General features: G+C 44.0%; 1 protein-coding gene across 1 annotated transcript in view; it reads left to right on the plus strand.

The window, feature by feature from the left end:
- Nucleotides 1–17,685, plus strand: part of clstn2a (calsyntenin 2a) — a 274,828-nt gene that overhangs the window by 110,902 nt on the left and 146,241 nt on the right. The window contains exon 2 of the mRNA XM_066681745.1: nucleotides 13,063–13,185. Within this exon, the coding sequence (XP_066537842.1) occupies nucleotides 13,063–13,185 (123 nt within the window). The remainder of the gene's footprint in view (nucleotides 1–13,062; nucleotides 13,186–17,685) is intronic.

Raw genomic sequence — 17,685 nt, forward strand, 5'->3', positions numbered from 1 at the left:
TGGCACCTGAAGCTAGCACCCAGATTCCTGAGCTTATTTCTTGTTCCCGAGCTTGTTTCTCCACAGCCAGGAAATGTCAAATCTGTACCACGCTCACACCTCTATCTTTTGTCAAAGGGCAGGTTTAATAGAGTGTGGAATTCAACACTTTTGCCTTGTTTCCGTTCTGGCATTTTTTTTTTTTTTAAAGGACTGGCTGTGGTAAAAGCCTCCCGTTCATGAACACAGTGTTTTCTTCATAAGCTTAACAAGAAGACTATTTGATTAAGCCAGGGCCCTGTTCAGAACCACTGCTTCTTCAGTGCTCATGGTTCCCATGGTGATTCTAAAAATGTTTAAGTTCCTGCCGTGTCCGACAGCCTTGAGATATGTCAGTCACTTGAAACTTTCATCTCTAGCTCTCTTGTTGACTCGCTGTTTCTTTGTCTTACTGTTTCTGCTGCTCCTGGCATTTTTGGATTGTGCCTCCAAAGATGTTTCTTTTTCAGGTCCAGCTCTGAGCTGATGGAGCTGTCATTGACCCTGTCTTTGCAAGTTTGGTCCTACATGATGGCATAGCCCTATGTTTCCCGGGGACCAAGATCATTGGTGTATCTCTCTCTCTCTCTCTCTCTCTCTCTTCTCTCTCTCTCTCTCTCTCTCTCTCTCTCTCTCTCTCTCTCTCTCTCTCTCTCTTTCTCTCTCTATCTATCTATCTATCTATCTATCTATCTATCTATCAATCTATCTCTCTTGGTGCCCAATATGGATCTCACGCCATCACTTACTCATTTGCCAGTTAAGGATCAACCAGAGCCTCTATTATGTCTATCTCTTATATGGGTTCTTGCAAATACAACCTTTCTCCAGAAAATATGGTATTGAATATGTATAGACTAGATATTGGAATATTTTTGGAGAATTTGATTAGCATTTGGCAACTTCCTTATAAGGGTATGATGATCCACCTCTTCAGAGGATGCAGTTAAACTACTCCACAGTAGTTTAGTGACCAACCTTAATGTAGCTGAGTTCACATGTGGTAAAAGCTGCCTAATAAAGCTTAGAAAATAGTGTGTCCAGTTCTCCTGTTATCAGCCATTTGTTAATTCTGTGTGTTTCACTGATGCACTCTTTATCGAGCTTTTTGAACTGGTCTTTTGCTCAGAGAGATGTCTACTCAAACAGGCTTCTGGAAAGAGATAAACAACGCTGCCTCTATTTGCATTTTCTTTCAGGTCAAAAGTAGTAACACAAGCTGTTGGTCCAAGCCGCTGATGTGGACACTGTTATGTTTATTTAAATCTCTGACTTGAGTCATGAATAAAAGCTGAGCACACATTTTACTTGGCAATGGAAAGGATTTGTGGGGCTTTTAAAGGAAGTGATGTGCGGACAGACGTTTTTTGCCACATTTTTTGTGGATAAACAGAGTATGTGGATTCTGGGTTGTAAGATGAACCTTTTTTCTGCTGAACTGTAGGATTTGAAGTGACTTAAATAACCATACTGATGTCATTTGTAAAGTGGGTAACAAAATGGGACAGTGGAGTGGACACTGGCAGTTCAGCAGGTGAAGTACAGTTGGCTTGGAGTGTTGACTGTTGTAGAAATTGAGTACTGATTATTTTGTTGAATTAATATATTTAATTCAGTAAAGGTTGTTCTTGTCTGTGTAATTTCAGTGTAGTAACATACATACATACAGTAACACATATATTACAATGTAATTACTGATAATATATTCACTGTTATTTTAACCCGGATAAGCGGTGGAAAATGGATGGATGGATGGATGTTATTAATATTAATAGTAATGTAATTAATATATTAATAGTATGATTTATGAAAAAACATGTATCAACACCAGTATTTGCTTGTGTAATTACATGTAATAACATATGAACAACAATAGCATTAACAGCAATAAATTTGAAGTTAAAAAGAAAGGAAATGTAGCTTAATAAGCTCCTTGTACACACACAAATACAAATGCACACACATGCACACAAACATTTTTTCCCAAACTTACTAAATATTCTCATATTTCCATGAGATAAATATTATTACAATAATCATTCTGTAAGAGATAATCCACTGCCATTACTTACATTGTTATTACAAATGTTATTAATGTATATCTACACTGTTATTGAGGACAATGATTAGGTGAGTAATTAAACTAGTGAGAAATTGACTTCTAGTGAGAAATTGAAAACTTCTTCTGTTCTTTTCCCAACCCCCCCCCCCCCCCCTTCCCTTTCCTCCCCTTCAAGACTACACTCCAATCAGCTCTATCATTCCCAACAATAAGTCATAATTTCAGCAGCTTCTGAGTGGCGCTCCACTGTGTGCAATCCAATAAATTCTTGCTTTAAGGTTTAATTACCGCTCGGGCGATATAGAGCGACTCATATGGATGATAAACAACGTGGGTAATGAGAGAGCAGTGGAGAGCCAGCTTCGGCAACAAAGAGACAAAAGCACTAGCTACTGAATATGCCAGCTTTCTAATTACGGCCAATTGACATTTCCGCGTCCTCCGGGGGGTATCGATACCATGGCTGACAGAGGCAAATGCCACGGCTCAGAAACACTCCATTACAAAAAAAGACATGGCCCAATGTTTTGTTGAAAAATCTAATCAAACAAATTTATATTCATAGCCACCCGGCCCTGGGCAGCTGACAACGTCTGGCAGAAGTGCAGGAAGCACAAGCTGTGTTTGTGTTCTTTCATGCTGTGACTTATTGGGAGCGATTAAAAAAGTTCTCTTGCCTCTCAACTGTTTGTGTTATGGATTATTAATACGGTAAGGGAAGGATGATGGAGCCATTTGGATGTGATGCACTGGCACAACCCTCTCTGAAGAAACACAGCCCAATTTGGAATATGTCTAAACTGCAAGCTTGTATATTCTTCATATGAAAGCAGATCTTGAATTGGGATGCTTTGGAAAAGACCCACCTGAGCATTCATTCATTATGCCCATTGCCAAGCATTATTTAGTGAGCTGTATTGTTACAAACACAAATAGTGTACCCGGCTCTATGGTGGATCCGGAAATTCTACTATTCCTTTCTATTCTCCTTTCTAAATTCTACTATTCTACTATTTCTGTGAGGGCCTGATAGCATTCAGCACCATAAACATTAGTAAGGTCCGGTAATGATGTTGGATTACTAAGATCACAGATGCCGCCCCAAAAGTTTGCTGGAGGATGGAAAATGTTATGGGATTGTTTTTCAGTGGTTGGCCTAGACCACTTCCAGTGAGGGGAAATTGAATGTTTTATTATACGAAGACATATTAGATGACTGTATGCTTCCAAATTCGTGCAAAGATTTTAGCAAAGATCTTATTCTATTCCATGATGACTGTGCCCCTGTGCACAAAGCAAGGTCCATAAAGGAATTCAAGACACCCACCCCACTGAATACTTTTGGTATGAAGTAAAATAAAGATTGCAAGCCAGACCTTCTTGTCCATCATTAGTTTCTGACATAAATTGATTCTTTGGAGGAATGAGCTCCCACAGAGACACATCATATTTTGTAGTACACTGCTTTTCATCATGTCTTAAAACAAAGTTTATATTGTAATTGTGTATGACATACTTGTTGATTTTTGGTTTAATTTACATAAACACTTTGATGTGTATAGAAACATGAAGCTGCTCTTTGGCATTCTATTTTCAACACAGAAGCAATATGACTGGAAATAATGTATTTAGACTCACATGACTTGAACTGTCCTGAACATGTGACAAAGCCTGGCACTCAGAAAAAGTGGTTTTGCCGTAAAAGCTGAAGATAATTGAATAGCTCAGTATTCTTGGAGGAGAACACTAATTGCTAATTTAGTTGCAATAGCCTTCTTTTATGCTAGATGACTTGGTGTTGGAAGATTGTTGTGAGTATTTGATAACATTAAGGCATGCAAGCATTAGTGATGGATTTCATATCTCTCAAAACAACTCCTGGCTTTGGCTTTGGTGTCCATGTTGATGCCTCACATTTTCCCAGCTCCCAAAACAGTTGTCCGTAGTTCTTCAACAAGTGTGTAAGGAAAACCACCAAACGTAATAATTACTACTTCCTTTGTTTTGTAGCATGTCACATACATTTTTTTAAGGACTTGAGCTTTTCTGGAAGCACTGAACTCTGTGGTGGCGTATTCCCATGTTGGCCATGTTCACTTTATTGCTGGTAAACTCTTCCAATGGGAAATGTGTCCCAAGAACTTTTAAACATTGGCATCTCCATTTTTTAGTTAAAGAGTGCTATGGAAGATCTCTTTCTTACACACATCTTTGCACACTCTGTCTTTCACATATATCAGAGAGGCATGCCTGCCAGGATTCTCCCTGGAGAGTTTCAACTTTCATTGCTTTCACCTTTTGCTTTTTTGAGCTCCCGATTTTCCTTTTTTTTTTTCATTGGGAAGAATGTTCCATTGCTGGCATTTCAACTGAGCAGCCAAAGTCAGCACACAAGATATTTATCTGTTATGTCTACACTGACAAAACTATCAGGATGTCTATACCTTACACCTATGATATTCATTTTTAAATTCCTATTCATTAATACAGAGCTGATCATCTCTGCAGCTTTAACAGCTTCCACTTTTCTGAGAAGGCTTTTTACAAGACTTTCGAATAACTCTGTAGTAATTTTGCCTATTCTTTAGGAAGAGCATTTGTGAGGTCAAACACTGATGATGGGCGAGACTGCCTGGCTTACAATTTTCATTATATTTATTTACATATTTATTTAATGTCACACTTATATAACACCTTTCTTGAAAACCCAAGGATGCTTTACAATCAGCACAACATTCAATCCGCAAATACACTCCATCCCAAAGGTCTTAGATGAGATGAGTACAGGTCTAGTCAAGTTCTTCCACATCAAAATCACCCAGCCATACCTTTCTTTGTCCAGATACAGTACCAGTCAAATGTCTGGACATGCCCACCCAGGGATGGTTTCCTATGTTTTTTTGTCCCTTTTTCACATATTGTGAATGCCAAGAAGAGAAGCATGATTGGTGTTAAGAGATTTGTGGCCTAGCATACTGTACTTGTATGAATACTTTTACTTTGCATAAAGTTGGCAAAGTACCCAGAGCTTTGCTTGATCAAAGGTTGGATACATATTAAATCACTGATCTTGGATGCTTGTGTAGATCAAATCACTACAGGTCTAGCCAGCTTGTGGCATCAGGCGTTGGGCATGGGTTACTGGGGTACAAATAGGGCATATATTTAGTTCTCACAAGTGCCAATGCAACCTAATATTACATTGGAATACAGGAAATATGAGACAAATGAGACTGTAGGGTTTCATTATTTCAAGGGCAAATATGCAGGGAGTCAAAGCTTGTATAATTTTCCATATGAACCCGGTCATTCCCACCAACAGGCCACCATATGCAAAGTTAATGCAAACATTAGTCTTTTCGATGATAACTCCATTAAAGAATTGAGCATAAACCTGACTGCCTTCAGAATTCCACAAAGAGCAACAAATTTAATCGCTGGCTGCTGATGGCGTCGCAGATCGTAGACTCATTAATACGCATTAAAGATGAATGAGGTGGGTATGCATACCATTTCCCTTCTGAAAACACCAGAGTGGCTTCATTGAGCTTTATGTATCTGAAAATGACCCATTGGCCCTTGCCAGCCAACTCTGTTCAGCTTAATGCGCCACTATTGGCTTATACTAAGTCAATAAGCCTAATTACTCTTCTCCCGTTAGTCATTTCAGGCCTTTTTATAGCCTCCTGACTCTAGGTTCATCAGCGGCATACTGCAGCAGAACCTTAATCACTCATTTTCCTTAACTGCCCCGGTGGGCATGGTGTCCGACGGCAGTCTGCTAGCTTTTCTATCCCTGCTCCTTATAGATTCAGAGTGTTGTCTGAATCAAGGCTTCACTACACTGACCTATACGTCTGAACCCAAGTAAGGGTCTGGGGTTCATCCGAGACAATTCTTCAGTGTCATATCTAAAGCATATTGATCTTTAGAGTTTCATACATGGTGTCATGCAGCTATTTGGAAGCAAGGTTTGAGCTGCTTCTCTCTATGAAGAAAATTAACATTTTCTTTGTAGAACAATGTGCCTTGTGGACAATATTGTCTAAACTACATTTTTCATGGACATTAGTCCTTGGAAATACATCTAATTCTACACCTCTGAGCTATCTATTTGATAGTTGGAGGAGGCATAGTTCACCCTCTCAGCATTGCCAGAGTGAATATTGGCAAATTACCAATGACCAAATTGGGCTAAAAAAGGTTAGGTTATAATGACACCATTGTCCAGCCATGGCTTTGACATTACCATGCTAATGGCTAGGCTAAAAATAAAAACCGTCAATGTTTCTGAGAACTGTAAGGAAATGCAAGTGTGTTTATTGGGCCTGCCACTAATGGAAGCAGGTGCAAATCTAATGGACTGCTCTGAGTAAAGACCAGTTTAAGGGAGAGCTGGGTTTTCTCATAGATACAGCTTGTAAACATGTGGAGAGAATAACTGAGCTCATAAATGGGTGGAAAGGATGATGAAGAGAGAGTAGACATAGGTAAGGTTAGTACACTTTGTTTCCTATTCCAGTAATTGGAGGATGTTTTTGTTGTAATTTTGCTGTGATCTTTGCATTATTTTTTAACATTGTAGAATGGTGTAGAAGGATTTGATTAAACAACACATTAATAAAACATCAATAATAGATGCAACCCCATTGCATTTACAGTCATTGGATCACACTCACAAATTGATTTAAGTATTTAGCTATTACCATGTAATTACGTTAAATATTATAGTAATAAGTTACACTTGTGTAATTACGTGAGTAAAAATAGAAGTAAAATCTCAGGAGAGTTGATCAATGCAGTTACATATTAATTGCATTGATTTCATAAGAATTAGCATCACATAGCAAATCATAACATAGCAAAAATATTCAGCTGAAATTAAGTGGTCCTGTTGTTATCTGGCCAGAAGTTAATATATTTAATTAATTTAAGTAGTGTAAGTGATAAATTGCCATTTCAACTATTTTAAGGTGTTACTAGACTTTATTACATATACTTATTCAAAATTCTGACCTGTAGGGTTTGTAAAAAAAAAAAAAAAAGTCCTTTACACTTTTACACATAAGTACATAATAATTATGTATTTGTTACATGATTAGGAAATTTGTAAAATGACTAATTAGTTATTTAACACAAATGCATCATGGTAGCATCCCTCTCTCCTCTTTTTCTGCCTCTTGCTCCCCCTCCTCTCCCTCTCTTGTTCGTTGCTGAAAAGAGAGATACATGTATATCAGCTCAGAGATGAATAGCATGTTATTTGGTGTCTCTGTTCCGCTGTACCCCTTTTCTCTCGGCCGTCCTGAGCTGTAATTACTGCCGGAATGCTGACTGGGATTTTCATTACAGAAGGTTGAAGAAAGGTCGGAGCAGATTTGCAAATGTTCGGCAGAGCTGCCCACGCGCGACACGCTTTTATTAGTCGCTTGAAACACTGAAATAATTATATCTACCACTGAATAAATCAATGAGTTCTAAATCCAGCTCTTTTTTCCAAACATGAAGACCACCTCCCTCTCTCTCTCTTTGGACCTCACTCTCCTTTGCTTTGTCACTATTTCTCTCTCACAATGTGCTTCACAATCTCCTTTGCTCTATTAGTACCTCTTAGTATCTCTCTCTCTGTTGTTCCACCTCTCATTATTCATTTAATATTTCAAGTCATCTCTGAGTGTGCTCTTATGTGTATTCTGAACAATGTTGTCATTTGTAACCAAAGATACACCAGACCTCAAAATAAACTTCAACTCAATTCAACAGAGTGTTTCAGTTTTTCTGCCCTTGAGGAAGTATTTATTTCTGAGTATTTCTGAGGCAGTGTTCTACTGCTATTGACACTGTGTTTATCTCTGTCGTATTGTCTTTGTGGCTGTGATTATCTCAACCTTACGTGTCACTGAACCAATGCATACACAGAATTTCAACTTAATCATATAACCTTTGGGACATTCCTATCTTTTTTGTGGGATAGGGGAATGCTGGATGATCTGAGTGTCTTTTTAGAGTGTGTTTTAATGGACTTAAGGAAATGGAAATTATGAGGAGGAACTTGGTGGGATCATCTGGAAATCGCGGGTCAAGTTGTGGATTGGTCCAGCTGTTGGCATTGGCTTCTATTTGGACTGTGGCATTTCTAGGATTGATTTCCATACCATATGATCTAGCAGTGCCCCTGCTGGCCTTTACGCAGACTAGGGTTTGAATCACTGCTTGTGTAACTCCACAATGCTGCACCAGCAGGAGTCCCCCTGCATTCATCTCATGGTTTGTTGGCTATATCTGCCAGATGCAATAAATATCAATTTTAAGTTCAGGGTCTGGGATTTGTTAGGTTTATTATTCAATTGGTATTTTCTAGACCCTCAGTTTGCTTAACACACTTTGGGACATTAGGGAGCCACCTCCAACACCACAGATGTGGAGCATCCTACTGAATGATGCAACAGCAGCCAATCGACACAATACACTCAACAGACATCAGCTATTTTTGTAAGGATGTGACAGCACACAGCAGGAACCATATCCTGGACAGGGCTCCAGTCCATCACAGGGCATCACTCACACAAACCTGTGATCAGTTTCACACAGTCAAACCAGCTAATAATATATGTTTTCAAACTCTAGGAGGAAACTGGAGCATTTGGAGGAAACCCACATAGACACAGGGAGTTGAGGGGTGTTGCTTGAACCTACAACCACAGGACCCTGAAACCCTAGAACTGTGTGGGAGTAACAGCACCTGTCTCTTATGTAATAATGTGTACAAAATAACAGCTAATCTCACTTGCTTTCTAGTACAGTATATGTGGTTCGGGACACAGCCTCGCATCTCTATCTCTAGCTCCATCTTGTTCGAACAGTACTTTGAGGGGTCATTAATGCTGTGTGTAATATATATTTGGGCCATGAATCAGCCTGATGGTAACCCACACTATAGCTAATGGTGCATATGAAAGTGGGGATGAAAGCTTGTTTAGATGGCTGTGTTTTGTTGACTTTGTCTCTGAGGCAGACTTCTAGAGCAGGGAGTATGGGGGGAGGGGGTAGAGGGAGTGGGATGAAAGCTGGTCTTGCTTCGAATTAGCCTCCATCGCGGTCTGCTAATGCTGTATAATGGCTTTAGACATCCCCAGGGTAATAGCTGAGGAATTACACAGGAGGCGTACTGCTCTCTGTGACACTTCTAACCTTATTAGATGGAGACAGCTAGAGCCAAGGGGTTGTGATTATGATAATGGCATGTGGACCCTTCAGAACGTATGGATATTTATTGAATCATACATATTTGAATCTTAATCCAACACAATCTTTCAGCTGATTGATACTTTTACACTTGAAACTATTTTGGCAGTCGCTGAATCTGCTACACAGTGTGTTCAAACATTTTTGGATGCAATTTAAGGGGCACCCATTTTGGATTTATAGGTGTTCTTATGATCTGCATAGCAAAGTAGTGACACTGGAATGCCACAATGAATGAGCCTTCACCTTGTCTTGAGAGTCTAGATTACTGTACCTACTACTCATTGCCCAGGGGTTGCTAGAGGGGTTGTGAACTAGTTTGTTGGATCTCTATTCCACAGGTTTTGGAAGGGCTAGCATGATATTTGAAATATAGAATGAAAAATCTGACATCAGTACCTGATCTCACTAATGTTCCGTATGCTGTTTGGGTTTGGAAACATCCCAGGGAAATTTCAGCGTGTAGTATAGTAGGATAGTCAGTACATTATTTTGAGATTACCAGTGGATGTCTTGTTTAAAACAGTGCTATGTTGTAAACTACAGTAGGGGATTATTACACACAGAGCTACATGAACAATACTGAGTGGGAGAGAGAGACAGAGAGAGAGAGAGAATCCAAAATTGAAAAGCAGGGCGGCCAGCTGCCCTAATCATGAGGCCATCTGAATCTAACAATCTGTGCCCTAGTCTAGGATTATTTAAGGGTTATGAGGACACGCTAAGCTTCTAGGAACTTTCCCCCAATGACAGCACTGCTGCCCGGATGGTCTTTGGACACTGTGAAATTGTTTCATTTGTTCTATCATTAATTGCTTGGCCGGATGTGGAGAGGCTACGTGTGGAAGCACTGAATAGTCACTACTAATCTAAAAGCCCATTACTCCTCCAGCAAGACCAGGCCAGCTGATTATGCCCTGAAGTTAATGCTTTTAGGGCCTTTACATACTGTTCTCCATGTTACAATTGTCCTTTTGTTTTGTCTTTAGTCATTGCCATTTCCCCATGTTAGCTAGTGTCCCCCACCCCCACATGGCTGAAGGTTAGCATACTATTTTTTTTTAAACGGCTGCTTACACAACACCCGTGGACTACTCAGCCAAATTGGAGGACAATGCTAACAGCCCACATCAGTTTTGACAATTAACACAGGCTAGCAGGACCATGCTACCCACCCAGACAATGAGGTCACAAGGCATCACCAGGAATCTGAACTGATAATCTACAGATAATAAGCCCAATGCCTACACCCCTATACCACTCTGGAGCCCCTAATGGTCTTATTTGCATTGTTTACAGTAGTGTAGCCATGTTTGTTTATATTGAATTTGCATTAGTTTATATACTCATCATTACTATCATTTTTATATACAGAGGTTAGGAGGTCCATGATACCCAACTCACCCAGATAACAAGACCATAAGGGATCAATGGGGATTGACCTGGTCATCATCTGATTATAGGCCCAACACTAAGACTTCTACAGTGCTCTGCAGCTTCTGATGATCTTAGTTATTTAGCTTGTTCACATTGAATTTGCATTGATTACCATTTTTATATGTCATGTATCATAACACATATGCTGCTATTGTAAGTGGCATCCATTGCTGAAACAAATTGCAGATAAGCCTAAGGTCCCAATGCTCAATGGCAAGCATCAGCTAGAGGGGTGAAACTCAAACGCCCCTCATGTGAAACCACCCAGGACTTTTGGATTCAGAATTAATTCTTCAAAATCAGTTTCATGGCTGAATGCCATCAGATCACAAAATATTATTTATCCTTTTTTATTGGCAGTTCTTTTCTATGAAGATGTATGTGCAAAATTGATGACTTGGATCAACTATGTATGTGAACATTGGATACTGAACCCACCCACACGTACTTAATGTGTAATATTTCTTAAGTGTTTTAAAGTTCTTCTTAGCTAGCATTGATGTTAACCAGGTCTGAAAAATGTCACATGTGGAAGAAACTGTCATACAGCTTTGGATAGCTGTCTTCTTCAGCACAAATCTCAATGCAGTAACACAGCTGTACACAAGTAATAATACTTATAACAACTGTGTAATATAGGATAATAAAAGAAGCAAATTTCAACTGTAACTGCATAAATACATGTCATTGCAGTAAAAACTGAAATGTATAGATCTATATATCTATATAAACTGTTCTGCAGGAATCCAACTGTAAGATAGAAGACATAATATTAGTTACATTGCTGTAAACATGTAGTGACATAGTTATTACAATCACTTAATTTAAAATGGGGTCAGAAACACTAGCAGACAATTAAACTTATTGTTGCTGAATATTATGTCAATACAAGAAAGGGCCCATGATTCCACTGCACTGAAATAAAGACAGGTATTTCATTAGCTGGTGTTATTTCATGCTTGTCTGTGATTATACAGACTCTTGAATGCCTGTGTCCAGGGTAATTACATCTTAAGGTAGCTGAACAAAGACAATTAGCAAACTGTAGTTGACAAACTACAGATTGATATTGTGACTGCTGGATTATTCCAGTGTAGAAACACACACAATTGAATAGTGTCACGACATGGACTTCATCAAAGTGATTGCTCAGGCAGAACAAATGTTCAATAGAAGGCACATAAAGCCTAGACAGAGAAGCATTCAACCTAGTTGCAGGGCTGTTTTTTTTCCATCTGTGAATAGCAGCTTGCACTAGTGTTAGCTTTACCATGTGGCCATTGATCAGCCAGCCGTTATTTTGTACCTACCTGTTCTCCGACCTCGGAAAAGCCACAGCAACAAGAGCAAAGCTCTGACTAAGACGGATTCCAGAGTTGCCCAGGGAAACAAAGTTGGAGAGGGAGAAAGATGAGGCTTTGTCAGGCTTAGGCCTCTCTAAATAACTCCAGATTTTTTCTTAGGTTATTGCATTTTGTACATTTTGGACTTTGTGTTTCCGTTTTTATTTGTATATTGGGGGTCATGTATTGCAGAGCTCAGGTGAGCAAGCAACAGATGACGTCTGGACTAAATATTAATATGAATATAGAAGAAAACTCACCCGGAAAATTATTCTGAATTCCAAATGAGGGTGATATGGAGAAAATGCACAAAAAGCAGTGAAATGACAGCTGCGAAGCTACAAGGAATGGCAGAAAGGGACTCTCATGACAGGCATGTTGTTACAGACCATGAGAAAATATGGGCCAATGTGATGATAAGTTCAGGGAAGATGACACAGTAGATGAAAAATGGGTCATGATGTTAAACTCAAATGAAGCTGCAAGTTGCAAGTGAAAGCAGACATTTGTAAATGAGACACATCTACCTAACTGTTCATTCCTACAATGGGAAATGTAGGCCGAGATGTTTTATGGTTGTGTTCCATATGTGGGGCAGCATGGTGGCACTACACATGGTGTAGCAGTCACACAGCTCCAGAGTCTCAGGGTTGAGGGGTTTGGTGTGTTCCCTGTTTTTGTAATGGCCAATGTTGTCTATGGATGTGGAAGGCTTGGTGGATATGTGGAGCCCTGTGGTAAAGGGTAGTAGTGGATGTTCCTGCCTTGCATCCAGTGCTCCATGTGGGCTCCAGACCAACCTCAATCCTGATCAGGATGAAATGGTTATAGAAGACAAATGGATGAATATTTGATCCAGTCATCATGAACTTTTCACACAAGTCAGGAAATTGACATACCTGTCTTTTAAGAGTCTTTCATCACAGTCTGTCTTATTATTATCTCCTTCTCTTACAGTGAACAAACACAAGCCATGGATTGAGACGTCCTACCATGGGGTCATCACTGAGAACATGGACACTGTCCTTCTGGATCCACCGCTAGTAGCCTTGGACAAAGATGCCCCAGTCCCATATGCAGGTACGGCTATTTTCTATGATTGATTGATCCAGGACTCGCCCCTCTAATCTGTCCCAGTGTCTTCACAATCCTATGACAGCTGTTTATGGTGAGTCATTGTCAGGATTCACGGAGCGGACTGACGGAGGCGGACGCATTTGCTAAAACACGGTATTTTAATTATAATGAAAGAAATAACAAAACAATGACAGGAAACAGTAGTTACAACACAACACGAAATGAAACTAAACTAACACTTAGACAGACTAGACTGGGGAGCGAAACGACGACGAGAGAAACTACGGAGACAGACAGATAACATGACTGACATGAGAAAGGATAAATGAGAATGTGAAATGAACGACAAACAGGACACGAGACAAGAGAGCTTAAATACCAACACAAACGAGACACACCTGGACAGATAACAAGGAGGACGGGTGAACAGATGACACGGACGAGGAGGCGGGACGAAGGCGGAGACTCGAACATAAACAAAACAGAGCCATGTGCAAATAAAGCACATGGCGGGGACAACAGACTGACAGGACGAAGGCGTGACAGATGCCCCCCCCAAGAACGCGCAACTCCCGGGCGCGTACTCCTAAACCCCCCAGGAGCTGGCGCAGGAGAGGGCACGAAAAACATGACAGGACAACAAACCAACAGGTGACAGGACTCAGGACAGGACGGGAACCGACACAGGAGCTGGGGACACGACAGGACCGAATATACGAGACGGGACATGGGACATGACAGGAGACTGACAAAGGGGAGCCACAAGAGACGAGAACGGACTGGACAGGACAGGAGTGGACACATGGGAAATGACGGGAGACTGGACTGGAGACAAGACAGGGGACTGAACGTGGGACTGATACGGAGACTGGACACGTTTGGGGACAGAAGACTGGACATGGACAGGTGACAGAACAGGGGACTGGAATGGAGACGGGACTGATGACAGGACTGGGTGCTGGGAATGGACGGGAGCAGAGACTGGTGACGAGACAGGGGACAGGATAGGAACATTAGACTGGACAGAAGACAGGACAGGTGACATGACACTAGACTGATACGGAGACTGGACATGACCAACTGGGGACTGGACATGAGACAGGACAGAGGGTTGGAACGGGGACTGAACAGGAGACGGGACTTGAGACTGAACAGAGGGTTGAAACGAGGACTGAACAGGACTAACAGGGGACTTGACAGGAGACGGGACTTGAGACAGGACCGATGGTTGAAACGGTGACTGGAGAGGAGACGAGACTTGAGACTGGACAGGGGGTTGAAACAAGGACTGGACAGGAGACGGGACATAGGGTTGAAATGGGGCCTGAACAGGACTAACAGGAAACTGGACTGGACTAGGTAGGGGAACAGGGACCAAGACATTCAGGGGGACAGACACAAACACCGTGACAGGGACCGGGACAGACACAAAGGCAGACACGGATACAGGGACAAGGACAGAGACGGGAACCAGGACAGGGACAGACAAGGGAACCAAAATAACAGGGGGGTGCCCAGGACTGGCTAATGTCTGTGTGGCAGTCTGAGGAACCAGCCTGGGCACAGTTCTGGGGATCGGCCCTGAAGTCCTTCGGGCCGACCTACGGACATGGACAGGGGAGGCCGTAGCCACAGTCACGGGGACAGGAGCGGCCGTAGCCACAGTCACGGGTACAGGAGAGGCCGTAGCCACAGTCACGGGTACAGGAGAGGCCGTAGCCACAGTCACGGGTACAGGAGAGGCCGTAGCCACAGTCACGGGTACAGGAGAGGCCGTAGCCACAGTCACGGGGACAGGAGAGGCCGTAGCCACAGTCACGGGGACAGGAGAGGCCGTAGCCACAGTCACGGGGACAGGAGAGGCCGTAGCCACAGTCACGGGGACAGGAGCGGCGGGAGCCGCCATAGTCACGGGGACAGGAGCGGCGGGAGCCGCCATAGTCACGGGGACAGGAGCGGCGGGAGCCGCCATAGTCACGGGGACAGGAGCGGCGGGTACCGCCATCACAGACACTGGAGCGGCGGGTGCCGCCATCACGGGGACTGGAGCGGCGGGTGCCGCCATCACGGGGACTGGAGCGGCGGGTGCCGCCATCACGGGGACTGGAGCGGCGGGTGCCGCCATCACGGGGACTGGAGCGGCAGGTGCCGCCATCACGGGGACTGGAGCGGCGGGTGCCGCCATAGTCACGGGGACAGGAGCGGCGGGAGCCGCCATAGTCACGGGGACAGGAGCGGCGGGAGCCGCCATAGTCACGGGGACAGGAGCGGCGGGAGCCGCCATAGTCACGGGGACAGGAGCGGCGGGAGCCGCCATAGTCACGGGGACAGGAGCGGCGGGAGCCGCCATAGTCACGGGGACAGGAGCGGCGGGAGCCGCCATAGTCACGGGGACAGGAGCGGCGGGAGCCGCCATAGTCACGGGGACAGGAGCGGCGGGAGCCGCCATAGTCACGGGGACAGGAGCGGCGGGAGCCGCCATAGTCACGGGGACAGGAGCGGCGGGTACCGCCATCACAGACACTGGAGCGGCGGGTGCCGCCATCACGGGGACTGGAGCGGCGGGTGCCGCCATCACGGGGACTGGAGCGGCGGGTGCCGCCATCACGGGGACTGGAGCGGCGGGTGCCGCCATCACGGGGACTGGAGCGGCGGGTGCCGCCATCACGGGGACTGGAGCGGCGGGTGCCGCCATCACGGGGACAGGAAGCCCTGCGACGTCGTCCACGGAGGCAGGGGAACCTGCGACGTCGTCCACGGAGGCAGGGGAACCTGCGACGTCGTCCACGGAGGCAGGGGAACCTGCGACGTCGTCCACGGAGGCAGGGGAACCTGCGACGTCGTCCACGGAGGCAGGGGAACCTGCGACGACGTCCAAGGAGGCAGGGGGACCTGCGACGACGTCCAAGGAGGCAGGGGGACCTGCGACGACGTCCAAGGAGGCAGGGGGACCTGCGACGACGTCCAAGGAGGCAGGGGGACCTGCGACGACGTCCAAGGAGGCAGGGGGACCTGCGACGACGTCCAAGGAGGCAGGAGAGGCCCGCGTCGCGCTCACGAAGACAGGAGAGCCGCGCGCCGCGCTCTCGAGGACAGGAGAGGCGCGTGCCGCGCTCTCGAGGACAGGGGTTTGTGCTGCTCGCCGGGCTCGCGCTGGAGCTGTAAAGGGTTTAGGGGGTTTCACAGGCGCACCCATTAGATCACCTCGAGGTGCGCCCCTGTTAGCCTCAGGCCTCAGAGGTACGGAGGTGAGGCTAACAGCCCCTACCCTTAACGCCCCCCCAAAAATTTCCCCGGACCTGAGGGGGTAATCCTCCGTCGAGGGGGGAACTCCAGCACGGTTCTTCCGCCGACTCTTTCGACTCCCGCTGGCGCAACGACTCGATTCCCGAGTCGACTCCACCGCTATAGGATCCGGAACAGCGCCAGGCAGGAGCTGGAGCCGGCGACTCCATTCCGAGGCCGCTTTCAAAGCCTCCCCCACAGGATCTTTGGGGCCTGTGCGGAATGGAGTCCGGCGAACGGCACACCCCTTGAGGTAGTAATCCGCGCTAGCTGCGTCCTTGTGGTCGTTCATTCTGTCAGGATTCACGGAGCGGACTGACGGAGGCGGACGCATTTGCTAAAACACGGTATTTTAATTATAATGAAAGAAATAACAAAACAATGACAGGAAACAGTAGTTACAACACAACACGAAATGAAACTAAACTAACACTTAGACAGACTAGACTGGGGAGCGAAACGACGACGAGAGAAACTACGGAGACAGACAGATAACATGACTGACATGAGAAAGGATAAATGAGAATGTGAAATGAACGACAAACAGGACACGAGACAAGAGAGCTTAAATACCAACACAAACGAGACACACCTGGACAGATAACAAGGAGGACGGGTGAACAGATGACACGGACGAGGAGGCGGGACGAAGGCGGAGACTCGAACATAAACAAAACAGAGCCATGTGCAAATAAAGCACATGGCGGGGACAACAGACTGACAGGACGAAGGCGTGACAGTCATGTTCTAATGGGAAATGCTTTCTTTCAAAGCTTATTATTGCTAGATTGGACAATCTTTACAACAGTGTACCCAAGCTAAACAAATACGAACACACCCTTTTCTTTTGTGGTTAGAGTTCTAAATTATTCACAGAGGACAATTATAGTATTGGTTTATAGTCATCACATTATTTTACTAACTTAAGCTGGACTTTAACACTGTAGAAAACTGGAGCTTGGTAGGATAGGATCAAAACAAAATTAAAGTGTGCTTTTTCAAACATGCATATGGTACTGTGCAAAAGTTAGAAACTAAATATTAATTTCCAGCCCGAATAGTTTATGTTCATTCAAAATAAATATAGAATTTGACCATCAATCATTAAAGGCAACACTTCTCTGGTCCTTGACTTTCCATCCTTACATTCCTGAAACATGGAGACTCCAAAGTTGGGAACCTCTGGTGAGGTGAAACTTTAACCCAGACCTCTGTTGA

The sequence above is a fragment of the Hoplias malabaricus genome, chromosome 9, assembly GCF_029633855.1.
Source record: "Hoplias malabaricus isolate fHopMal1 chromosome 9, fHopMal1.hap1, whole genome shotgun sequence".
In the NCBI taxonomy this organism is placed as follows: Eukaryota; Metazoa; Chordata; class Actinopteri; order Characiformes; family Erythrinidae; genus Hoplias; species Hoplias malabaricus.